Genomic DNA, 27,820 nt, shown 5'->3' with positions numbered 1-27,820 from the left:
GTGGCTTAGCAAATACTTGCATTGTTATTGCAATCTGACAATTGGTTGGCTCACTTCACTTGTTTAATATAATTTCATTTTCTTGGAAATGTACTGTAAGATTACTTCTTATGGAAAGCAAAGATGATTAGAGTATGTTAGGTTCCCTCCACTCTGTAGCAGTAGAGTGGGAGGATGGAGGAGGGATCTAGCTTGTCAACTTACAACTCCTCTGAAGGCTCTTTGTGCTTGCCCTGCCCTCTTAGCTTTTCAGATATTGTAAGGTTCTTTTGATCAGATTAATATACCAAATTTATTAAAATTCAAAGGTGTGAGGGTTCGGAGAGGGAAGACTTGCTTATCTCTGGTAATGAAACATATTGAGTAATCGCTTGAAGTATTTGATATACAATTCAATTAAATAGATGTCTGTTGCCTAAATTGAGTGGATTACTTTTCTATTTTAATTTGAAAATGTAATGAAAGTATTAGGAACATGTAACATAATGTGATGCAAAGAAGTCAAATGATGATTCTAACTTCACTCCAAATCACCGAAGAAAAGCAATACAATAAATTAAAAGGATCAGACCAAATACTTCCTTATATAACATACTCAGTAACATCTGGAATTATAATACCTAGAGTTAACATTATGTAGCTGCATGATTCTGATCCTTGTAATCTACATGGATTATCAGAAAAGTCTGCACAGGAATTTCTCTCTTCTTGGAATTGTATTCTATTGCATCGTGGTTTCAAGGTCTGGTAGCAATGCCTTCCAAAAATGCAATTGCTTTAGTGACTCTCAAATAACTGTGCTACTTAGCAGAACCGTTAGTCTTATTTTGTTTTTTCTTTCTAGCAGAGAGGGACTTTAAGCTAAACATGTTAACTGAGACCTTTTCTTTTGCTGTGGAGTGATGGTCTGTTATGCCCAAGGCTTTATTTTTTATTTTATTTTTTTGAGCACCTTAGTAAGGAGGTGGATGAAAGATAGTCTTTGAATTGAATAAACTGACATGTTTGAGGGGGCTTGTTTTTATATTAAACCTGTTTCAAGATATATTTTTAGCTGGTTCAAGAAATGCTGAATTCTAGACTGAATAACCGAAGGAAAAAATGGTGAATGTCTAAACTGAGTTTGAAATATACACAAAGTGAGTTTTTAATAGCTATATAGGGCTATAAGTAAATATTCTGAACAGTGTTATTGCATGAGCAAAAAGGGGACTCCCTGAAAAAAGTTATTTAAATGTGTTTTATTCTTATCCTATGTTTAGCTCCTAGGACAAAGACTATATTGTTGTAAGGTGCCTTGATACAAGACCAGAATGTACCTAGGCTGACTGAAGAGCAGGCCATGAAAGCTATTATTATCTGAGATCTTATAATATTTTTCTTTCTTCAGAGGTTTTAGGCTGTTCCTGGCCTATATAAAAATGCAGATGAATAGTATCTGCCCCTTCCACTATGCTTTGCCATCTGTAGTCAGCAGTGATATCTGCACATCAGTATGCTAAATGTAGAGGGCAGACCATTCTTTCAACCTTTTATAGCAAGCACTGCCATTTATTATTTTTATTGTTACTTATTATTTATTAGTTTTAGAAGTTCTCCCCTATAAATGGTAATCAAAGATATAGATGATACTGTCCTGTAGCTTTTTCTTTACAGATACCAGCTGTGTAGTCAACACAGAAAACCTTATGGCAAAATCTGTGTCAGAATCTATAAAAAATACTTTGCTTTTTAAGTGAGGAAAAAGTTCTGAATGGAGTGAATAATAACATGTGAATTTATCATGAAATGATTTTATGTCACGGGATAGAAAAGCATTCAAGGAAAATGTGGATGAGATACAGAAAAGTGAAAAAATCATAAATAAGTCATATAACTTAACCCAATATTTTTTTCATATTTCTTTATGTCTAGCTTTTGGTGAATAGTTTATGCTACTTTCCTGAAAACTTGTGTGTGTAATTGTAACTGGAATGTAATCAATAGATTTACCCACCAATGAGCACAATTTATATTAGCCAGGGACAGGGATTCCCATTCATTAAATCTGCGGAGGACATGCCTTTATCTATTTCCATGGATGCAGCCTGGAGCACCCAACATGTCATGGCTTAAATAAATTAGGCCTGACATGCCTGCATTTCTGGAAAATAGGGCAAACATTTCTTTTGTCCTTTGTGTCTTGTCTGCAAAAGCGGTGGTGCTTTCCCCCCACCTATAGAGTATGAGAGTAGATAATTTTCCTCGCTTAATAAACTTTTTTGAAATTACAGGAATATTTTACACAAAAATACAAAACCTGGATCTCCAGATTTTCATAGGTATCAAAAGAAGGACAGTCAAACTACCAGCTACCACTTATTCCAGTTCTCAAAGCATCTGACTAAAGCAGCTCTAACAGGTGTAAGCTTGCCAAAATTGAAGTTTCCGTAACCTTTCTTTATAAATAGCCAGTTTGTTAGAACTTCTCCACTGAAAAAGAATGTATTCACTTTCCCAGAAAGACGCTAGCCCTGTGGTCAAGGGATTTTTGGGTCCAGGAAACCCAAGCTAAATTCGTGAAGTGAATACACATTTGCATAAATCTAAACCACTACAAAAAGAGATTATTGAACAAGTATCCCCAGTTAGTCAACAGCCCAAACACTGGGACTTTTTTTTTCTGAGACATTGAGGACTTGTAGAGCAGACTTATATAGGCCTTTGATTAAAATACATACATTCTTGATTTCTTCAAGTTTTTTTAAAATTTTATAAAGTTTTGCTTCCATAGTAACTATGCACAAAAGTGTAGCTTACATATAGATGTGCATAAAAGACAAATTTTGAAGAACTTTGCGACACAGAAAAAAAGTTAAATACAACAAGCATTTTCCCTCCCTCTCCTATTCACAATCAATAGCATCCTGGAGAAAAAGATCAGCCAAAATGCTATGGAAGAATAGTTATGAGTATTAATCTGTAACTTTGTGCTTGCAGGGGCATGTGCAAACACCAAAGCCTGATTCAAGGGAGATGGCATTCTTATTTCTTCCAGGCTTTCAAATTTTTCAAACTTTTTTTCCATGGTTTCAAATTGGTCCCCTATAACAGAGAAAGAAGAGACAGCTTTATAAAAGTGAACTCAGGATAGCTTGATTTGTCACATTTTTCTGTTCTGCAGAAGGGTCGTGTCAGGGATCTGCTAGTGAGAACACAGGTAACCTGTTTATGCAGTGGAGCATGTGGGTGTTCAGGGAGTTAGTCAAATTATGATATTTGAAGACCCTGTGACTTTGGTTAGTAATTTTTTATTTTTATTTTTATTTTTTCCCAAATGATTTCAATGGCCCTGAGCTCTGGTGCTCAAGACTGCTATTGTAGACAGCAGGGGGAAGCTAATCATGCCATAAAATATTTGCAGGAAGACTTTTCACTGGCATCTTTAACAGTCTTCGCTGGTCTATTTTTGGACCCCACTCCATTAGTATATATGGACCAATGCTTTTACAGACCACTGTATAATATGATCATATGATCTTTGTCATAGACAGGAAAACCAATGTTATCTTCACTGGTCCTAATAAAACTTTCTTATACATTTTTTTATCTGTTATACTGCATTGTGGTGGCTATTTTTGCTTATGCTTTTTAGAATACAGAAACCTTATGGAGTTTGTGGAGTAGCTATATTCTTGATTATAACTGCATCTATGGGGGTATGATCTCGTGTTTTTTTTTTTTTTTTTATTATTATTATATATATATTTTTAAGGAAATGTAAACATTTGCTTATCAAGACACACTATGAATTAAAACCTAGATGTTTTCCAGCATGTCACATGGCACATATTTATCCCTGTATCAAAAAATAACAATAAAAAATTAAATTGCAAAAAAGCAGTGAGTGATTGCAATAGATTATTTTGGCAATAATACTCATATTTTCATGATACAATACAGTTACACAACTAATATTTATTTAATTATTTAAGTACGTTATAACATGTCTTAATCTTTATAAAAACTAGATCTGTATGCCTGGACATAGACTCTCCATAAAATATCTGTTTACTTGATTCTAGCCAATATTTCTCCCATTGATTTCCAACTTCCTATTCTTTTATTTCCATTCTTTCTCTGCCTGCTGTCTTACTTCCCCTTAGCTTCCCTTTGCTTCCTTTCCACTCATCCCCTCTCCGAAATATCCTAACTCCTTGCCCTTAACATCATCTTGAGGGCTTTATGCTTTATCAACACCTGCTCTCCTTTCATGGTTGCCCCCTTGCTGAACTCATCACTTAGGACTGCAATCCAGAACTGCTATTCATTTGCAGATCCAGCCTTTTTCCAACAAATGAAGAGTGGCTGGTGTGCTGACCAGCACAGCAAAGCAAAAATTCTAAGAAAGTCAGTGATAATTTCCAGTTTGTGGTAAATTAAATGACTTGTCTCTTCCTTTTGGAGGGCTGCTGTCCTGTTAGTGTGCATGTTTAAGGTTGAACTAGACGATCTTACAGATCTTTTCCAACCTGAATGATTCTGTGATTCTAACAATTCTATATTTTTGTTTTACATGCATGCCCAACTTGTTACATTGCAGTAACTGTAGTTAACCTTCAATTTTGGACAATGGTGCAACAAAACAACACCTGATTTCTCGTCTCCTTAAGACAGTATGATGTAAGCTGAGCTCGACTGCTTAACGGTGAAGGGAATGACTCTAATCAAATCTTCAGATATTCAGGTGGTACCAAGCAGGAGGTCGGAGGATAAAGAGGATATTTCTCTCCCTATAATGCAATAGGACATATTTATATTTTGTCTGGTGATGAAAATCCAAAGATTAGTCATTGCTGGACACAGTGCATATATTTTGAGAGGACATAAAACTCTGTTCTAGTAAGTCTCAACCTTAACAGTTAACTACATTTTATCCCTCTTTTTCCCCATCTCTGTGGGAATAACAAACTGCCAAGAACTGTCTGTTTTTTCCTTCTCAACACAAAGCACGGGTTGCCTGCTAGGATAACTTCAATTTTTCATCTTCTTTTTCCAGAAAGTCTTGGTCATGGACAGAACCTCAGTTGTGTTTTTTTTTTTCTTTTTTTCTTTTTTTTTCCTCCCACAAACAGCTCAATCTCCTGAGGGCTGAACTGGTTTAGTGTCATTAAAGTGTAGTGGAGGTTTTATGAAAAGTAATGGTTTGGGAGTTAGAGACAATCAGACCATGTGATCTACTTGTTTTTTCTGTTCTTTCTAATCCATAGAAAGAATAGTATGAAAAATATTCATGTTTGCTGGTTTGGTTTATGATTCTTTTAGAACTTCAGGTACTTCATTCAGAGTGGGAATTTTATTGGTGGGAAAAGTTCCTGAGTCAAATAACTTGAAGTACGTTTAATTTAGGAATGCATGTAGGAAAAACAATGAAATTACAAATAATTTATCTTAGCAAGTATCTCTCAAGCCACCATGAACTGAGTAGTGCTTTATGTTCAAGAGATTATCCTTTAAAATGCAGTGCTGTCTAATGTGTCTGTGGCTGTATTTCATTATCTGTTTGGAAATCCTGTACTTTTGGTCCTCTCTACTTTTTCTCCCTGTTAATGTTGAGCAAGAAATGGTACCACTTACTCTTTTGTCTACCTGTGAAAGACCATAACCAAAATAATTTTAACATATATGTGGGCTGGTTTTGTGAATCAAAATTCTGAAAATGGTGCATACTTCAGAAACATGTCGGTTTCTGAAATAAAAGCATTTATGTCTTTATGCATGGGAAAGAATAATGAACAAATTGTCTCTATTTCAGTAAGTATTTATTTTTGTTATGCACATATACATAGGCTGGCCTACGTATACAAGAACTATAAAGTAATTCAATAATTTCGCCCCAGTCCATGCAAATGTGTCATAGATCCACAGGGCTACAAAAGGTCATGTCCCTTGTTGCGTGTTACCTGTAATAACAACAGCCAAGTAGATGTACATAACAAGAGTTTCCATCACTCTTCTTTCAGCACCTCTCTCACTGCTTCCCTCCCTCTCTCACCCTGGAGCTAGCTTTGACTTCACTCCTTTGACTTCAAGTTTGACATCCTTCTAATGTGGTCACTTCTGAAGTCTACCTACCTGTTGTTTTTTTTGTTGCTGTTTGTTTGTTTGTTTTGTTTTGTTTTGTTTTGTTTTTCAATTAAATAACAGTGGTTTGACAACTAGCAGAGAAAATTGACATAATGTTTCATTAATGCTTGCGCTATGCAGTTAAAATGTGTAAAAACTATTTCTAGTCAATTTTTAATAAGGCTTGGTGACATTGAGCTTTTCCAGTGCTAAATGAAAGAGGCATTGCTACATAGCACTATCTGCGTAGTCAGATTTTGCTAGTGGAGTGTGTCCATTTCATGATATTAGTTATGCATTTGTCTCAGCATATGCTTGTTTCATTTAAAGATATCAGAAGTTAATCATTATTTCTTTCCCAAGCATGCTTTTGAAAAATAACACTTTAAAAATTATTATTATATTCATCATAAAAATGAAAAATTCTTTGAAAATCTGTTTGCAGTACAGTTTTCTTCTGATTAATAACCCTTGGAAATCTGTGCTCATTATACCATAAACATGACCTTTATAAAAACAGCAGAAAAATCCAACTGCAGAATATGCCAGGTCAAAGATTTTTTAAATGTCAGAAAGTGTAAAGCTTTAAAAATAATGCCATTGTATAATAGTTGGCTGATGATTGTATTTTTACTTTATTTATTTATGGTGAATTTTTAAAGTTGTGGTTAGGATCTATTAAAACCATGATCCCAGGGGAACACACTTCAGGATAATTCTTAATGCCCCTCAGCAGCTTCCTCCCTGTGGTTAAATACTCCATTTAAATTGGACATTTTTGGTAGGCCTGTATCTGGTCAGTTCTCCAGCAGAGGCTACCAACCTCATGTTCTGACCAGCTGGTTAGGAGACATCCACAGAAACAGTGTCAATAACAATGCAGTCAGTCTGGCAGTCAGAAAATTTCATCAGCAGAAGTATCTCACCAGTGTACATGCAATTTGGGGAAAATGCATGTTTGCAATGTTGTATCTTTCTTCTGACTTCATCAGATAGTAGCGCTACTCTGAAAAAAAAGCACACTTCCTACACAACTCAAGATCCACTTTAGCTTCAATCTAAATGTAAACATCCCTGATGCGGGCTGGAAATCACACTCTGGATAGCTGCTTTATTGGGAATAGCAAGCCAAAATGAAGACCTTATAGTCAGGAGAAGAAAAAGAAAAGCTGTTTTTCTTTGATATTCAGACAAACTTTTCTGGCCTGGCATTACCGTGTGGTGTTAAGAATATCAGGATAATACTATGTATTTGTAGCTCACTCACGGCATGGCGGGCTTTTCACTTTCTTGGACTCGCCTTTTTACTAAAGAAAGCTTAAAGTTGTATAAAACATGACCAGCAGGAGAACAAACTTCAGAATGGGACAGGGAATACATATTTTGCCAGAAGGAAAGAGGATTATACTAATAATGTATATATAATGCAGATGTGGATTTATCAGTCCACCCATCTTCCATCTAGTATTATGGCTGGGAAGGATGAACAGGTTTTGATGTCATCTTTGCTATCATGAAATTGCTTGAATCTGAGTGAAAGTGTGTTCATTTCACTACTAGACTAAAATTAGGAAGGATGCTGAAGTGGTCGTAGTACTAAATTTAGGGGCCCAGGGTTCAGTTCCTTGATCTGCCATGTGAACAGGTGATTTATGCTTTGTGCACTGGGTGAAAAATGGAATTGATCTCTTGATAAATGGCAGTGTCCTGGGAATTAATTCCTGAGAATTAATACCAGAGCTGCATGGAGAAAACGAAGGCTGCTTCATATGTTGTGGGGTATTTGGCTTGGTTCTGTAAGGCAATGGGAAATCAAAAGCTTCTGCATCCTCCAGAGGGAGGAGGGGTACTGTTCATGGATGTTCTGCTTGTTGGTCTTCTCTAAAGTCATAACGCTGGCAGTCTCGGGCTCTCTGATTCCCTAGTAGTTGACATGTCTGGTATTTGGTATGGGTAGCTGATAATAAGCAAGGTGTTCAAACTGACCAATTTCTGCTTGTTGCCTTCTACTTGGAAATGGACAGAACTTCACAGAAAGTAGAACACTCATTTTGGAACATTTAGTTTTCAGTAATCCAACAGCTTCCAACAGGGAAAAAAAATAATCCAAATTTGTTTTACCAACTGGAATAAAGCCTCAAAGGATTCTGAAGAGCTCATTTAGGTAGGTCATGTCCCTATTGCTAAAATAAAAAGCTTCACTGCTGCCCTTGCACAATTTATAATCCATAGAAGATGTTGCCTGCAGCAACTTAATGGAATTCATTGTTAGATGGTGTTAAGTACTGAAGTTCAGATCATGTTTTTCTGGTAGATTTTAGTTAATAAAAAATATTTAAATTGGTAAAGTGTTTTGTTTGGGCATTATCTAGGTATGAGGTGAGAGGGTGATACTTAAGGGAGGCTTTTACATGAGCTTTCTTGTGGCCTAGAGAGGGTATGGTCTGCACTTTGATCCCATTCAGACAGGCTGGATCCAGGTAAGCCAGGTACGTCTTTCTATTAATGCAGATGGAGAATGGCAGGGGAGCAGGAGGGAATAAGGCAGCGAAGAGGGAGTGGGGACCTGAGCATTTTTACCAAAAGTAAGGACAATAATTAAAGGAATAATTAAAGGAATAATTAATAATTAAAGGAATTAACAGATGCCAGGGTATTTATGAGAATTTGTCTCTGGATTTTCCCAGTCCTGCATCATAATAACAGCTTTATAGGATTCTACATAACTGAAAGAAAAATCTACTCCCTTAGGTGTACATTTTTCACTCAAAAACCTTGTGACAGGATATACAATTTTACATTTTTTAAAAAATATTATAAGTATGAAAGAGAAGACTTTAAAAACCTTTGTGTGTATGACTTTGTATGTAAGACTTTAAAAACCTTTGAATATGATGCATAGCCAGAGGCTGCTAAAACTAATAATAAAGAATTCTTTTTCTAAACTAGCTCACTTTGCAAGAATCACAGAATAAATATTGTCTCTAGACAAAATAATGCTTTGAATAGCAACAAGTGACCAGAGCTGAATCAAATTTTCCAGGTGAATACTGTATGTGTGGAAAAATGCACTCTATAAATAAATAGTGGGTACTGATTTGTGCCAAACTGGAAGAATTTTACTTAAAATATATATATATATAAAAAATAGGGAAAAAAATTTAAAAATTAGGGAAAAAAAAAAAGGGGGAGGAAAAGGGAGGAAGAGATGAGGACCCAAGAAAATATTTTTGTAATAAGTAGTTTTGAATTGTTTGGTTTTGGATGTTTGAGATTTGCCAAAATGTAAATAATAAAAAGGGTTAAGTATCTAAGTAAGAAATAAGGAATTTCATTTGGGGTGCAAGAAATGTTTCAGCTGACACAGTGGTTTGGATTCTTTTTCTCCTCCTCTAATTGTTTTTCTTTTTTTTCTTTTTCTTTTTTTTTTTCTTTCTTGGTTTGGCCAGTGAACTGAAAAATCAATTACTCCCAGATCTCTGCAGCTGAGACAGTGTTGCATTCATCCTCTTCAAAGTGACTAGCAACTGTTAACATTACTAACAGCAAAACCTATGAAAGAAAGGCTTACATTGCCACACAGTGTAGCTGATCCTCAAGTTGTCTCAGGAGAGTCAGCTAGAGCGAGGCTGGTGTGGCTGGAACCTAATTCTGAGAGTTCCTTTCCAGTAGGTGTCAAATATTTAATACAAATATTTTATCAGTTCCTTTTTTTTTTTTTCCCCCTTCTGAAAATAAGAGGGAATTACATGAAACAATATTGTGTTTAAAGGCAGATATCCTCATTTTAAAAATATATTTGAGATTATTATATGGTGAAAGGACTCTTCAAAAAAGTCTGTGAATGATGCGGGAGTTGAAAACACTTTGTCTTAAGATCCTCATCTTCCCTTCTGGAAGGGGATGGGGGGAAGGCATTAAAAAAATCAAAAGGACCTGAGTTCTGAAACTACAAGTGGTCAGAACATAGATTTCCTGAGCAGTAAATTCTTAACAGGAATCATGTTATTTGGTTGTATGTAATGTTTCTGTCCATGAAGAATAACATGGGAATAAATATAGGCTATTAGAATCAAATATTCAAGATTAAAAAGTGCACATAAAATTCACAAGTTGCATGTTAACTCATTTTCTGTATCTTGAGTTCATATTTTAATCGTTTGAGGAGTATAAGAACTAATAAGTAGTAGTGAAACCTATTCTACCTTCTCGGTTTAGATAGTACTGCTTATGGAACTGATCTTCTCTATAAAGTGGCAGCCTAGCAGTTCTTAAGAAAAATAGCTGTTCCAAAATTGTAAACCACTCTACAGAGATGAAAGGGAATACTCTACTGACTACAGGTCATGACAAATTACGTTAAGCTAGAATATTCCTAAAAGCAAGATCTGCAATTCATATCACGTTGCTTGTGCTACCTTCTGAAGAAGGTTATTCTTTTGTCTTTGGATGTCTTTAAATTCCTATTTTCTCTGAAGAGATTCTCTGAAGACCTAAATATGGTATCGACTAGTTTTGATAATGAAATTTAATTATCCTTCATGACTAGCCTACTATTCTTAATTGCTTATGTCTTTATTTTTTTCATGAAGAAAATCTGTTCATGTCCACCCTGCCTATTCTTTGACCCACTGGCAAACTAAATTTTTAATGATTTTAAAGTTCTAGCTGGAATCAAGTTACACAAATGTAAGTTTCTCAGCTTTTGTAAAATAGAATATGAGCTCCCCACCACCACCATACCCCCCCCCCCCCTTTTTTTTTAAATATTCTGAACAAGGAAAAAAAAAATCTTCTTTTGGCTCAGGCTCTCTAGAATATATTTTAATTCTCACTGGGTGTGAAATGACAGACATTTGGATCCTGCAAGGAGAAAAAAGAAAAAAAAAAAAAAAGGGAAGGAAGAAAGGAAGTAAAAGATCATGATACCTTTCTGAACTTACATTTTTAAGTTACCTGAAAGTTAACTTTTAAGCTGGAAACCTGTGCATTCCCAGGCACTGAATGAAAAGTTCTCTGAGATTCTGTCAAGGCAGAATGTACTTGTTGTTTTGACCTTCAATAAGCTATCCTTTGGAGAGGTGGGAGATGGGGTGGAAACTTTGGAAATATCTGTACATGGGAGAAACGTATTACATTACTGGAAAAAAAACGAGACTCCAGGATGGAAGGGAAATTGAACATTAGTTTACGGTGTCTCTGATGTATTGAAAATGACCATACATGTGGCCAGAAGGAAATAAATGTAAAGTAATGAAGGAGTGAAAACGGAATTCTGCAGATATTTGCTTTTTTCACTTGGTGTTTATGATGGTAATAGTTAGTGATGGAAGAACTGCAAAAAATTTGGATTAATGGGGTATTAATTTAGAGCTCCTACATAGTTTACAAAATACTTCTGAGTTCCAAATGCATTGTAAAAATTATCTAGACTATTTGTGCCTACAAAATTTGGGCTGGACATTTCCTTAGGACAGGCTATTTGATAAGAGACCCGATTATTCTTTTTCTGGAAACTAAACTTGCAGTTGAGTTGAAGAGATTTGGAAATTGAAGTGTACATGAGGAGAGGCTATGCAGGGAAAGATGCAGTATATCTTTTCTATAGCCAAGTCACAAAATATAGTAGTACGTGGTTGCCAAATTGTTCAGCTGTGTGTTAGGAGACCTGAGAGACAGGATGTCCTTCTCCAGAAACTTTATGAAAATATGTTATTTATTATTCTGCACATAGAAAAAAATGTATATATATGCCTTAATATATCTGTTACTCTGAAACTTTTCTTTTGTTTCCTTTGTGTGTATTCAGTCTGTGCTTTTCTTAATCCAGATGTTTAAGGCCAACACTCACAGCTCTCTATACTCTTTACCTAACACTAATCTGTGAGATTTTCCAGGTGAACTAGGCAGAAGAATTTGCATGGGAGACTTTCTTATCAGAAAATGCTGTTTCAGTAAAGCCAATATTTTCCTCTTTTTCTTTCTTTCTTTTTTCTTTTTTTTTTTATAATAATAATAATAATAATAATAGTGAGTGAAAAGTCGTTAAGATGACACCAAAACATACCATTTTTAAATAAAACTTTTTCTTCATTTTGGAATGACATCATTTTGAAATCTATTTTCAATTCTGTAGTCGAACAATGTTTGAAGTCTAAACTGTGTGTGTGTGTAAAGCACGGTGTTTACTCACATTCCGGTTCAGAAAAATCAAATCTAAGAATTGCTTACAGAATGGACAGTTTGAGGCTGAATCTGAAGGAATCATGTCTTCATCTGAGTGTTTCTGTCTTCCCTTGGTTCAGGGTACAGGCAAGAAAGGTCTTGTAGCGATGAAGCTCATATCGCAGCTGGTTTCAGTAGAACCTCTTGAATATGCTACATCACAGAGTGCATGAATCTCAGTGTTGCATGTGTGGCTTTGCACCATTTAAGCTGTCTGTGCTCACAACACAATGCTGTATTGGCTGCTGGACTACACTTACAGGTATTGCAAAACAGTGGTAGGGCAAAATGTCTAGTCCTAACTGGAGACACAGTGCATCCATGTGTAAAAATACGTTGTTGGTTTTTTTTTTTTTTTTTTTTTTTTTTTTGAGACTGAGGGAGTTATTTGAACTTCTCAAAATCTCAGAAAACTGTCACAATGAGACACAGAAAGTGACAAGGTTTTGTGGTAATCTTTTCTTCAAACTTTTTTCTCACAGAAGTGTTGCAGCTGCACAGGGAAAGCTGTGGATGTCTTTATGTAAAAGCTTATCATACAGAACATCAAAACAGCCATAAGCAACCTTTACAGTTTCTTACCTTTCCCCAGTGTTCCGTAACACTACATAACTAGAGAAGACCTAAGCCTTGCTGTAAAGTTATTTTCTAAGTGTGCTCTTGTCCCACATGGCACCACTTCTTTACAAAGTGAATTCTGCTTTATGAGTTTTACTGCACCCCCACTTCTTTCCCTTCAGTTTCCTGGCTCTCTTGTTTTCCTTCTGTTGACATTTCTGCCCTTGATACTTCTTTAAAATAAGAATTTCTCTACATATTCTCTCCAAGAACTCATCCCAGTAGGCTTCTACCCCTCTGATAATGGATTAGAAGGGAAGTAGTAACATTGGCATTCACAAATGTAGTGCAAACATTTTTTAGTGAATTTGAGTCACAAAAGTTGTTGCAATTGCTTCAGGTTTTGTTGTTCTTCTGTGCATGTTAAGTGGAAAGAGAATCTAATTTTTGCTGCCCTAAAAATTAGAGAATTTCTTTTAAGTGTAAGCTCAAATTTCATGATACCTATCACATGCTCCATCATTAAAGGACATGTCTGACACTATTGCAAAAACAGAGAGCAGCTGTGCTCCTGAACATATTCATTTTCTCTGCCGTTGTAGCCAGGACTGGGGTAGATTTTAAACTCTGTTCCAGAGGCTCTGAGTCCCAGCCAAGATCTTGCAAAGCTGGCTGATTTTTTCCTTTTAAAGCGCGTTCTCGTCCCCAGATGACTTCATGCAGCACTAGCTGGCAGCGGCAGGTGGGTAAGTGCCTAGTCATGTGACAGAGAAGAATCACAGAAAGAACTGCTTCATCCTTCATGGTATCCAAGAGTATGGGATAGCAGTGCTGTTGCTCTAGGTAACCTGAACTTGCAGAGCTGTAACACTCCACTTCGTAGCACTGAGATAACACACCCAAGGAGCTGTTTTCCTGAGTATGGGCAATATTTTTCAGTTTTGCATTTGTGTCTGTGAATTGGAGGATATTTAACCAACTATTCCTAGCTATTGCCAGGCAAATACTCACCTTGGCATTTCTGTGTGGTTGGGTACAATCTCAGGTACAACCAAGAGACTTCTGAATTAGGTTTTTATCAATAAGAGTGGCAGCTTCATTTTGTGATATCTAAACTTTTTGAGTGAGAAAAAATATGTTTTTCCAACATCTAAAAAATATCTTTATGGGCCTTTCCTATTCAGAGGGGGTAAGACTGGCCTGTTCAACGTTACCTTATCATCCATCTGACCTGTTTAATTTGTTTTTACACTGTTTTTTGTAATAATTCCATGGGAATTTAGCAATTGCCAAACCAATGGCAGTCGTTAAATACTTGATGGTTCTGTGCTAGTGAGCTATGGAAAGCAGAGCTGTTTGCTTTACGCTTTCCTCTTGCCTACATCCTTTAGCCGCTGAACTCAAAGAATCTGACTTTGTACATTCTTACATTGAGGTAAATATTCAAATGACTCTAGAAGTGACAGTTACTTTAAGGAAAAAAATAGCATGCAATTGGAGTGAGCCCTAATCTAATACCTTTGGTTTGCTTGTGGATGATGTTTTTCTTTCTATAATCTGTAGTGAAATAGCTCACAGAAAGCTGGCAAAACAAACAAACAAGCAAACAAACAAACAAAAAAACACTTTATTTGAAAATTTGGTTCCAGCTGATTTTATACCTAAAAGCAGAACTCTGGATGGTCTGCTACAACTGGTTCATTAAATCCTGTGCTGTTAGCCCTCAATTAGAAGCATGAAATTGCAACACTTCTTAGCAGATTTGCTGACCAAATATGGAGAGATTCCATATATCGTTCTGAGTATTTTATATTTGGGCTCTTAAAGAATGTATGCAGTTCATCTAATGAAGCATCTGTATGTATGAGAGAAAAGAAACAGATTTCTGATCTCTCCCTCTGTTGGTCTATCTGCCTGTGTCTCTATTGAACGACTGGGGTAAAACTCCCTTTACATTTTTAAAAATGTTTCTTGGACTCTTACCAGCAGGTTTTTACGGTCTGTTGCCTGCCTCTCAGATTAGAAGAACACTGGCATATTTTAACAGTTTCCTAGGATCCAAATAGTCTTTAATTAAAAGGGAATTGATGTTTTGGCGTGCAATCAAAACATGTGAGACACTGGAAGCAGAGAACAGGCTGTGGCAAGGGGCAAACAAATAAGTAAAACACAGTCCACAGCAAACAGGTAGCGGTTTATTAGTATGCAAGGGGATTTCTTCATTTGCATAATGTTCCCACAGAACTGGTGATTGGTAGCATTAGCAGGGAGGAGCTTTCTGCTGTACAGAGTCTGAACCTACTCCACCCCCTGGAAGAGCAGAATATGTTCACCAGTGCCTTTCCAAAACACGAATTTTGATGGCTGCTGAAATTGTTTATACTTTAGACTTGTATTGATCAACTGTTGAGGCAGCTTGGTATGTTGTGTTTGCTAGGTTTAGGCTGACTCAGAAGCTGTAAGTTTAGTTAATTAAAGAAATTAAGTATCTGCAAATTACATGACTTTCACATAGCAGAACAGCTAGTTGTTCTTTTTCTTTGGGAGCAGTTTGCTTGAAGAGTGCTGAGTAGTAGGGCTGGGGTAAAGCATTGAAACTGCAAGTGAATGAGACTAGCTGAAGTTCTGAAGGGAAGTCAGATGTGCACTGAACTATTGTTTTAGTTAATCCAGGAAGAGAATTGGTTTATTAGCTGATTCTAAATAATGAAATATTGATATCTGAAGCAGTTATTAGTAAAGACCTATAATCAACAATCAGTCAGTTGCACCCTTTTACAATAATGCAGTAATTTTGTGGATAAATAAATCTGTATTTTTAACCCAATATTGATATTTATTGTTGCTTTTTTTTTTCTTTTTTTTTTTTTTTCTCCATGTTCATGTTATTTGCTGAATGCCTTCTATCTCTTTCTACACATAGGTGGTACATGCCAGAGCCCTGCTCTTCCAGCCTTAGTGCGTCCTCCTGCTCCACCCTTGCAGCCGTCGCTGGATATTAAACCATTTCTTCCGTTTCCTCTGGATACTGCAGCAGCAGTCAATCTCTTCCCCAACTTCAATGCAGTAAGTACACTCCTAACAGTTACTGTCCATTTCAGTGAGCCACAGTTTCCACAGAAGGCTCAAGAGGGCACAAAGTAGAATTTTATGTACTCAATTAAACCTGGAATATCCTCTCCCATACTGAGGGCCAAATAGCTCTTTCAGACACAGTGGTAGGCCATAAATTAAAGCCTAGCTGAGTGTTAGCCAGAAATAATGTAGAAGGAAAAAAAGGATATGATCCCAAGTGACATGCAATAAAGTTGCAGGACATATCTAGTCCCAGGCCTTGTGAGTTTCCCAGTCTAACTTAAGATGTGCAGAGTTTTCCTAACATAAAGTTTGCTGCAAGCATGAAAACCGAGTGATTCTACATCTCATCTCCAACATGCTTCTTGAGAAATATCTAAAATTTGCAAATCAGAGGGGCAAAGTTTATCTTTGTAAATGGTAAAAAAAAAAATTAGGGGCAATTAAGGCAAGAATGGAAAAAACATTAGCTGGTATATGAGCTATTCACTGGCAAACAATCTATTATTTTTATTATTTTTTTTTAAAGATTAGGATACATTATTTCTATCCCTTTAAATTAAAAGCAAGGTTAGATTTCTCTTTAATAATTTCTTAACTTATTCATACTATCTAAAAATTTAGAAATCTACTTATTACTTCTTAGGTATTTTCATTATTTTACTGACCTAAATAGTGAGTGTATCAATTTTCCCCTGTCTAGCTGAGGTATTTAATGCTGTAAAAGAAAGAAAAAATTTAAATTGGTTTTAAATTTGTTTTAACTTTATGGAATCATGTCACTTTTTAACTCAAGGATTTTCTTTTCCTCATTTACCTGCGCTACATATAGGAAAAGAAAAAGTTAAGAGTGTGCTTGGTTACCTACTCTGAGAGACAGAGAGAGGATTGGAAATTGTTATGCCATAACATTACTAATTAAAATATAAAATCTTAATTTTCATAATTAAGAGTAATAGAAAAGCATACCCATTCTAGAAGTGATTTGTAGTAATCGATAGCAAATTTCAATAATTAAATGTTAATTTATTTACCTTTTATGTATGTTTGTTTTGCTTTAAAGCAATTGAACTAATTATGAGAAATATTTATTTATGCAGTCTTAAATGCAAGCAATTGACAGCATTAATAGAGATAAGAGCAGCTATAACATGAAAGTCTTAAAATGCTCAGAAAAGATATGTCAAAGAATCATTACAAAGAAACTGTCAAATTTTAAAATGTGCATACATATGCAGTAAAGTTTTAAAAATTGCTGGTGTTAACCAAGTTAAAACCTGGATAACACTTTATGATATGTATTAATTAGATTTAAGTTTAGTGTACTCTAGAACTCTTACCAGTTTTGTTTTGTGATCATTACTTATATTTAATGCAGGAGGCCAGCTAAATTATTATAAATATTTTATTAGAATTTTAGTTTATATTTTATTAGATTTTTTTTTTTTCAGGATTTTCCATACTTCAGGATTTTCTGATAGTTTTGTTAATTGTTTAACTCTGCATAATTCAAATGCAAAATTGAAATTTCACTTCTTTCAAAGACTGATTGTATACTATTAATATCTTGGGGGAGCGGAAGGATGTAATGTGTGCTGATATTAATTTAGAAATAAGAAGGTAAAAATAGACTCCTAGCAAAACCCTGTTATTCCTGAACATCATCTTAGAAGTATATCTTTATGTGTAAGCACTGTAGTTGGACTTTAGAGACTCCTTATCTCAAATTTTTCAGTAACCTGAGCCTAGGTTTCAAGGATAAGACCAGCAGCCCTTTTTTAACAACACACTGAAATGCATTCCCATGCAAAGTGCTGCTTCCTGTGATGCATGGCCATCTGCCAAATCTACCTTTGCTGAGTGTGTCAGTCCTGAGCGTGAGAATGCTGTCATCTGAGCTGCTGTCATTTGCTTATAGACTTTTCCTTGCAACGTGACCTTTGCCTTATCATGTGTGCTGACATGCAGCATCATCCTCAGTGTTCCCATTTTCCTTCTGAACAGTACATTATTGAACACTTCTATGTTTAGCTCATATGCCAGGGCTGGTTAATGGCATCCTCCAAACATGAAAGCTAGCTGAGTAGTTATGCATATTTCTAGAAATTCTTTCCAGGCTGACGAATCTTTGGGGACGCATCAGCTGCTGCTGAGCATTATCATTGTAAAGAGAAGGTAACCCACAAGCCATATTAAACTTTAAACAGAACGTCTGACAAGGTCTTTAAGTATGTGAGTGTGAGACAGGAAGGTGTTTGACCAAAAAGTGACCTGCCTAAATATGCATGCCTGTGAACGATTGTAGCTGTTGATAATGTTTTATATTTATTGACTTCACAATCCTGCACAGTGTAAGTGGACAAGCATTTGTACTTTGTGACAGAACCAAGGCTAAGCAGGTAGTCAGTAAAAGACCTAGAACTCCAAAAACCTGAACTGGATGTTCCCTGTCGTGTTGCAGATAAATTAGCTTTAGCCTTGATTTGAGACATCAAAGTTGTAGATAGAGTCTTAGGAAATAGATTTCCTCTTTACCTTTCCATAATTCTACATAAACTAATCTGTTTGGCATCATGTCTGGGCTACTTCCCAAGAGTCTAGAAGGAATTCCAGAGTTCTGGCTATTTACAGGCCAAACACACTTTTCAACAGCTTTCCCTTGAGAAAAGCAATGATCAAGGAGGTACTCGAGTAAAGATGTGTCATGTTCCAGAGAAAGGAAGTCGTCTCTAGTTACAGCAATCCTAACTTAGCTTGTGAGTTTGGTTGTAATAAGCATAAATATCTGGGCTAATCAGTCTAAGTTTCTTTTTAAAAGATAACAGAAAAACAGACAATTTCTCCATTTGTTCAAGAAAAACGCACAAAAGTAGCTTGTAATGCAGACACCCTATGTATCTATGTTGGGTTGAGGTGAAGTGAACCCTGAAAGTTTCCCATTCATTTCTGATGACTATAATGAGGGATTGGCTCAGCTGCATCTATGTTTGGTGAGATGAATCCCACATTAAGGGACAGGTCATAAGCTATTCACGGCTAATATGTTAAATTCCACTTAGAAATCAGATGACAGAAGTGCTGACATTGTATTGCATGTCTACAGAGACATGCTTCTACTTATCAAGCAGTTATGCTAGCTTCTAATTATATCTAAAGACAACTTTAAAGGAATTTGAGTATTCAGGCTAACTGGATGTAGGTATTAGGGGAGGTGAAAACAAAGTAATTTACTTGCTTGATTTTTCATACCAATGGAGATTCTCTTAGGTGTATACTCAAAATCTAACAAAAAGAAATGCTGATCTTAAGTACACCATACTAATAACAATAATAGTGAGGTGTATTTTATAACATTTTTCACTCTAATTCTGTTTATTACAAATACAAGATTATTTTCTTTGTTACTAATGACTTTTGGTCTAAAGCTATCTCAGTTTTTTGATGACTGCCTCTGAGGAAAACATTCAGCACTGATTTCTGTGAAGTCAAAAGCTTGCATCGAGGCAGAGAATACAGGAGTTAACAAGATCTGTGCAAACCTTTCTCAATAATGTCTCTGGGCACTTCGGAAAGGGGAAAGTAAAAAGCAAGTAACCACACAAATGCAGGGATGATAACCTATGAACCTTTAAACCATTCGTTTTCATGAGGGACATTTTCTGTTTGTACAAGAAAGCTTAAAGCAAACATACCAATTAACAATCTGGTTAGCTGAACATTTGTAGGTGCTGTACTCTTAATTGTGAAGCAAATGGGTACCCTCAAGTCCTATGTAGAAAGGAATTGTAAAAACACAGATGTTTAAATTGAAACCAGTGCACTGTTGTGCAGACCCTGAAGAATCATGAGTTCACTGCAAGTTTATCTGTTAGAAAAAGATGAGTCAAGTGTACAGGATGTACGTGGATACATTTTATTAATGAAAGAATCTGACTACATAAAATACTTATGTAGCTTTCTAAGATGTGTTTTGAAGAACGTCAGAAAAAAATAACTCTATTCTGAAAAATGTTTGAGATCATTTAGCAAACATTTTGTATAGTTCTGTGTTTTCAATCTTGAAATATTATTTATGCTTCATAGACTGTGGTATGAGCAAGATCTGTAGTGGAAGAGGTCCACAATGTAGAAGATCAGTGTAAATGCTTGTAAGCAGAAATAGAGATACTGCTTGAAAAGATCCATCCTAACTCCAAAATAAGGCCTGATTTCCATGTTGCCAGTGGAAGATTTCCCAAAGAAACATCCTTTGGACAGAAATATGACTACATTTTTGACTTTCAACTTATAACTTGGAAGAGCAGTAGTAATGTCAGAACTCTACTAAATTTGGATTGAAAATTCGTTGTTACTCTACAGATGTCTTTTTCTCATGATCCATCTGTAGTAATCCTTGTCCAGTCTCCTGATTTTTCTTGTTTTTTTTTGTTCTCATCCAGTACTTTTAGGTACAATACTTAAGGCTTCATGTGTCACCTTCCCCTGGTAGAGCTTTGCTGTTTGGGAGGGAACGGTGGATGTTGCCCATAGCTCCTAAGGTAGTACTCCAACAACAGCTTGTGTTAGGGTGCCAAGGAAGCTCCTTGCTTGCTGAAAACCAACCTGTGATACATCCTAGCAGCTCTGAGGACAGCATAAATACTACGCTCTTTGTTTACAGAGGTGACGCTTGTATTTGTATGTATCAGTAGGGAGTAATTATGGCTGGCTTGTTTCAATAGGAGCCACTTTTCTCCACGCTCTGGTCTTGGTGCCAGACTCTACCTGGCCTGCAACCACCAAGTTAGTTCACGTGGAGCAGAGCTTCCTGGTTGTTGGGAAATGCAATCTTGTCCTTTTGTGCCAGGTGACGGAGAGAAATGGACAACATAGGAAACCTGCCTACTAATAGTTATTTCTGGGAAGGGTTATGCCAGAAAAAGTAGATAAAACCCGTCTAAAGGTGCCAGAAGACAGTTTTGAAATATTTTGCTAATACTCATGTCCTGGGTAGTTTTTTATCTTGAAGAGAGATATGTGCTACAGGGCTGACATGCCAATTTTCTGGATATTATGAATAAGATGTAACTTTTGATATGGAGGAGTGGAGAAGAATTCTGAAATATATATATATATATAAAATATTAGCAGCCTGAAATTCTGAAATTTACAAAATATATTGTGTCCCCCCCCCCCTTATTTTTTCTTCATAATGACTTTGTTTCATGATTTCTGACATAACTGAGCAGGAGAGCTTAATGAGACTTCCCCCCCCCCCCCCCCCCCCCCCCCCCATATTCTTATCATTTGCAATGGTGCTTTTTTCAGCACATAAAGTCCTTTGAAGTTAAGTAGTGATGGCTTGCTGTCAGAATTCTTTGTTTCCAGAAGGGCATAGTCAGGGGACAATGCAATAGCCTCAGTTTCATGAGAGTCAAAATGGAATATTGTCTCTGTGGAAGAACTTGGCACTAAAAATACAGTCTGTGCTGCTAGTGATTTTTAATGTTATTTCTGTGAAAAGGACCCTTATCAGGTGGAGAACTGTACTGCATCAAATTGGTAGTTTGTCAGACAAACAGGGGATTATTGCTTCTGGGGATATTCTTTGCATGGCTGCTCATTTACAGGTGTCTACAAACAGGGTTTTTGGCTTGTTCTTTTCCTTTCCATAGCGCTGCAATTGAGCTGTAAGATAGGTATAGTCTTCTTTATAGTTGATATCTCTATTGTTGTTTAGCTTAATGTTTTTCAAAGAACAAACAAACAAAAAAAAAGTATTAGGATGATTGCAAAAATAATGGTTGGGTTAGGAAGTCTTTATTCAAATAACACTTTCATCACTGGCCAGGCCATTTAATTAAGAAGTCTGCAGGGCAAGAAGAGGGATCAGGGAGTGAGCAAACACAAGAAATCCTGGCAATTCAGATGTTTTTATTTGGTGCTTGCAAATCAGGAATGAGTCAACATCAGTATGAAATATTCAGTTATTTGAATTGGCCAGATTTATTTGCCTTGTATTTAAATCCTTAATCTATGCCCTGGGCTGTGTCTGAAATAACAGTTTTGCTCTGATTCTCTGATGTAGAAGAAATGTTCACAGCTTGGGAAATATAGTAAAATTAATCTCTTTGTCTTCCAGTTATGAGTTAGTTTAAGGTGGTTCCGGATCTCCAGAAATACCCGATCTGTTTTTCTATACAGCCTATGTTCTATGTCATGGACAGGGAACAGAGCTCATATTCTGGCTTTGTATGAGTGTTCCTGCAGCTCTCTGGTAACCTTCCTGTGGTTGCCTGTGATTGCATGGCAGTTATTTTCCATTGCACTCCAGTGTGGCTGAGAAGCAGTATCTCAGCTCCATAGAAATTGTCTCCAGTGTGTTTCCTTGTATTTTCTTTGGACTTGGTGCATGGGTAAGGATCATCCTACTAAATCTAACCTTAAACTAAAACTAACCTTAATCCTTTTGCAACCTTCTCAAAAATTTATAGCCTCTGCTTGCAACTACTGTCTGGGACTCCTGCAAGTTTCAACATAGGCATCAACAAAGGTTTTTTTTTTTGTCTTCCTCTTAGTGTTACTTTATGTTTTACCAGCACTGCTGGCCCTGGTATTGGAATTACTTGCATTTCCTCACATCTTATTTGAACAGCTTTAGGATTATGCTCCAGTTAGGGAATTAGCAGCTTCCTATGCTTATGATGAACAGCTGTCACCTGTTACGACAAAGATGACAGCAGTGTTGAGAGTGTAGAGGAGTTTGCTAATGGGTGCAAATGGGTAAATACCATAAAAAATCCATTAAAAAGTTTTATTTTCATTTAAATTAAATTTGTGCCAAGTGTGCTCCAACCTTCTCTGATTGCTTTCAGCCAAAATTCAGGTTTCTAGGATGCGCATTCTCCTGGGCAAGCAAATTTTAAGATTACCTTGAAATAGCCTAAGTTTTGTGTCATATCACCTTGCTGAACAATAATATACCTATCCTGGAATTCATCTCTGTAACTGTAATGTGGATGTAAATCATCCAACCATAGCTGTTTCCTGGTTGCTATCCAGTTTTTGGAGAGTAATGTGTACCTTTGGTAAATCTGTTTCCATTTATCCAGATGACTTATTTCCAGCATGCATGTAATAGTATCACCTGTGTTTGGCCTTCTCCAGCTATTGTCTCAGCTGGTATTCAGCTCTGTGGCCTCATTCAAGGCCTGATGTCTCAGCGCTGGTGGTCATTTTAACGATTGTAACCTGCAGATTGTATTTGTTTTCATCTCTACTTTATGGATGTTGGTGGGGTGCTGTTCTAGTGCTCTGTTCACTAGCTGAGTGCAGCACGTGCACTTCCACCATGTGTTTGATAGGTCATGATTTCTTCAGGATTATGTTGGCAGTGTATTACTTCCCAGTTACTAAGCACCTTGTGGCTGAAGAGCAGATGTTTGTGCTGCTCCTTTTTGCCATTAGAGAATGGAGGACATTTAACTCATCTCCACCAATTCCAAAGTCCATAACTGACTTAAAAGTTCTGAGGCAGAAGCACCGTTTGTATAAGCTTCTGACTGCACTGTGTCCATACAGTGTAATCTGTACAGTAGTTTATGGAGTATCAGCTTGAAGGTGTTTTCATTAGCAATGTTGTAGGCTAGAAATAATCTCTGGACAAAGGGCTGTATACTTTACTATCATTTCCTAAAAATGTCATGCAGAAAACTGCTTTCTGTGTTTTTCTCTCTTTCTCTCTATTTTTGATTTATGGAAGTGGTTTCTTTTAATTGTTGAAACAATTAAGAGGATCTAAATATCTCACATGCTTGCTTGTTTATTTGATGATTAATAATACTGAAGGAATAGACTTTCTGAGTTATCTCATCTTGCCTCACGCATTTGCTAGAGGGCACTGCACAGTGGGCTGACAGATAACTTGCTGTCAAAGTCATAGTATCCACAGCAAAGGCAATAGCACAGCCTTTACTGGGGACTAAGGGTCCCTCAGGCATTTGCTTTCATGCAAAACAATCTCGTAAAGGAAATTAAATGAAGTGCTCTTCAGATTTGTCAAGTCTTGATGAGTGGAATTACTTAAAACTAAATTTTATAAAGCATTTTATAAAGCATTTTAAATAATGTTTTAATCAGTTGATGTTTACACCCTTTGTCTTAATAGCACTCAGATGAAAAAGATCAATGATTATTTTATTCTGCAAAGACTATAAAACTTTAATGGGTTGCATAATAAGAATAACTCATAAAATCTACAGTTTAAATATGGATGATTATTAACCTGTTTTTAAAAAGCTGCAATTAAAGTGAAAAGGAATTACTTAAAGAAATGATTTGATTACTGCAGTCTGAAGAGGAAAAAGAGTGATAACATTCTAAAATCAGTATTATTTCTGTTGATGAGACAGACATTTGCAAAGATTTAAAACACAAATCTTTCCTGCCTTAGGCATGTTTGTGTTGCTAACCTAGCAACTTAGCTGAGTAACTATTTACTGATTTTCACTTTTTTCTTGTTTGCACAACCTGCAGTTTGTTCATCTGAGGACTTTCAAAGTTATCTGTTGAAAAAAGTATGAGCTTGCACAACAGGTAATTTTACATTCAGTAAACACATTCCTAAGCACAATTATCTCATTAATTGCATATTCACAGCATGCAATAACATTTCTGCTGTTATTCAAGAATTTGTCCTAGAACACCCCTACTTTTATCTTTGATGATAATTAAAATGTTTGAGGCTCTTTCTCACTATTCTTAGTCACGGTAGTTTAGACTAGCAAATGACACATGCTGAAGTCATCAATCTGGAGTCATCTTATGATGCAATCTCTGATGGAATATTTCTGTAATGTTCATGTCCTGACTAATTTATTTTACCTCAACATTTATTTATTTATTTAATAATTAAGGAAAGAAAATCCCAAAAGGTTTTATGTTAGATTTGTACAGTAGAATTGGAATATAGAACTCCAAATTCTCGTGCAACTACTGTTTTTCCTGGCATCTTTCCTTTGGCTGTTCTGAATACTTAGTTATACTGCCTTTTTTTTTTTTTTTTTTAAGTACATCGTTTTCTATAACATATGTAAGTATCGAAGTCTTATTATTGAAAAGAATACAAATGAATGAATTTCTATCATATTTTGTCCAGTGTTAAATGTTTTGTGATGTCATGAGTAAAAAGTTATGACATATTACACATATTATTTATGATCAGAAAGAATCAGAGCTTTTAAATAAATTCTTTAACTTCATAGTTCTTAAGATTCTAAGACAATCAGGATAGAGTGGACTGTAAGAACTGTCTTAATGACTCACAACAGAAAGTTGTCTATAACTGAATGAAAATTGCAGATTAAAAAAAAAAAAGATATATAGAATGGAGTCATTTGAAATTACAGCTGAAGGTGGTGTTACACCTGCCAAAAAGCAGACAAAGAAGCAGTTTATTTCAGTAATTTGCTATGGAAACTGTTACAGAATTTCTAGGATGTCAGAATAGCAGCAATGATGATCCTAACAAACAGAGGTCATGGCAGGAGTTCCTGAAGTTGCATAAAATAACTCTGCAAAGGAAATATTTGAAGAAAATTTTATAAAGGCTCAGATTCAGACCTAGTTATTCCTGAGACATTTGTCAAAAAGCCAGGAAAGGCATAAATTTGCAGCCTTACTTTTCTCTACTCCTGCACAGTTTTCACTGGGCCTATCTGTAGTCCATCATGTCTGTGTTGTATTAAAACAGTTCTGGAGAACTATGTCCACCATACTACGATATCAACTTGTGATCATGAAAATAGTATAGGCTGATTATCAGACAGTTTTTAGTTCTTGAGCTAATCATCCCTCCAGAAAAGTCAAATGGCTGAACACGTGCTTGCACAAACCTTTAATTTCAACAGATAGGGCAGCTATTGATATATGGGGGTAATGAAATGAGACTGTAGCAAGGTAACAAGCTTTATCTGTTCCTATATCTTCTCTCTGACAATTTAAGGAAGAACTGAAGAGTAGATAACACATATACCAACACTTTCCAGACTCTACCTCCAGTGAAGTGTATTTTAGGAAGTTCTTAAGCTAAATGTGTTGACTTGGCATGTGATAGCCCTCCATGAGGTAACATGCTGACCAAAATGAATCAGCAGGAAAGTTTGTTGATTGCAATTACTAATGAGGTAACGTGAGTTTCCTCTTTCACCTCCCCAGATGGTGCCTAATATACTCAGGCAGGGAGAGGTATAGGAAAATTTCCTTGGGCAACCTGAGTAGTAGTAAGAGATAGGAATATGTGAACTATGACTTGTTATAACCAGTAGAAGAATGATATTTGATGTGCTATGCTTGTGGAAGCTGGGAGTAGATGAAAAAATATCCATCACTTTACCCATATTTTGTTTGAAATGTACTGATTTGCTAATGGATCCAACCCATTACATTAGTGGTGTTGCTAGGACTCAGATGACAAAGATTAATCATGGAGATGATGCCAGAGTTAATTATAGCAGTGCCCTCCCAAACAGCACTATCAGCTCTGGGAGGCAGTAAAAGCTATTGTTGGAGTTAAGAAGTAACATGAGAGAGGAACAGCAGTGCAGAGACAACTGTTAGTGAAAGGACTGGAAAATACAGGATATATGGCACTGGGTATGGAAGAGAGGTGGGAGGAAGAACAGAAGGCTTCCAAGAAGAGAGACTTAGAAACTGTCTCAGAACAGGTATTTGGAAGATGCACTTGCTACACAAACACTCATTCACTCACTAATATTGGAAACATTGCAAAGCAAGTTAAAGTATCTAGTTTTGACTTATAGTGCTTACATCTTTGTTCCTGGCAGGAATGGTTGCTTTCTTTTTTAGTTTCCCACTTTATGCAGGAAATTAGTATCTCCTGATACCGTTTGAAACAGGTTTGTTCTCCCAAAATCTATTGTATTTATTTTTAATTTACTGAAGCTATACCTTTTTGAATCCTAATTTTGATTTTCTTTCTAAATTTGAAAGAAGAAAGAGAAATTAGTTTGGTACTTACTGAAAATGTCTCAAAAAGAACTAACAGCACAAAATTTAAAAGTCTGTGCTTCTGAAATCAAAGAAAATCCTTCTGTAAGAACAAGCCCTCAGATACTTAAATAGTCATAGATTCACAGTTGTTCGCTACCTGTTCCTCAGTAAGAATTACCTGATGAAGTGGAATTGTTCTTAAATTTTTATGCACAGACAATAGCACACATTTTTGGTAAGTGCCTTTCATTTCTTTTAAGCAAAGCAATAGACCGAATCTACTTCAGGAAATACAGTGTATGCACGTCTCCTCTCTTCAAACAGGCTCTTTCTAGAATATGAAGTAGTGTCTGTTTCAGATGACACCAAATTGCACAGAAAGCAGGGATCTGAAGACTAGCTTTTATTTTATTTGCTAGGACTCCAACATCCAGTTGACTTGGAAAAGCTGTATTTCATTTAGAATTACTCCCTTTAGCTTTCTTCACAAACCACTGCAACTTTTTCAGGAGTCCTTCAATTTCTTTTTTAGAAACTGCTGTAATATAGCAACAGATCTGGCACATAAACTGATGCTGACCCTGACGGTAAATAATTCTCTCTGTGAGTTGCTAAATTTAGTGTCCCTTGAGCAGCTCAGGTGAAAGTACAAACAAATTTCTGTGGTTGATGGCACTTGTACTAATACAACGATAGGATCAACTTTGAATGTAAAAAAGTAAGAGAAGTGTTAATTTCGAAAAAATTGAGACTTTCTTTTTCTAGTTTAATGAGAAATTGACAGAACATAACCAACTCTGTACTCAAAAATACAAAACACACTATGTATGAAATGTGTTAGGATTCCTGTCCTTGCTTGTTCAGTTCT

The 27,820-nt window shown here is 36.1% G+C and overlaps 1 protein-coding gene across 10 annotated transcripts in view; it reads left to right on the top strand.

Moving 5' to 3' along the window:
• Positions 1 to 27,820, top strand: part of ZNF385D (zinc finger protein 385D) — a 447,042-nt gene that overhangs the window by 296,202 nt on the left and 123,020 nt on the right. For all 10 annotated transcript variants that reach the window (XR_010829220.1, XR_010829219.1, XM_066991889.1 and 7 more), the window contains one exon: positions 15,812 to 15,954. Coding sequence is in view for 8 of the 10 variants with exons in the window: in XM_066991889.1 (XP_066847990.1) it covers positions 15,812 to 15,954 (143 nt within the window). In the remaining 2 variants the exon portion in view is untranslated. The remainder of the gene's footprint in view (positions 1 to 15,811; positions 15,955 to 27,820) is intronic.

This window comes from Anser cygnoides, chromosome 2, assembly GCF_040182565.1.
Source record: "Anser cygnoides isolate HZ-2024a breed goose chromosome 2, Taihu_goose_T2T_genome, whole genome shotgun sequence".
NCBI lineage: Eukaryota > Metazoa > Chordata > Aves > Anseriformes > Anatidae > Anser > Anser cygnoides.
Note: the sequence above shows the minus strand (reverse complement) of the source record. Positions and strands in the feature narration are given on the sequence as shown.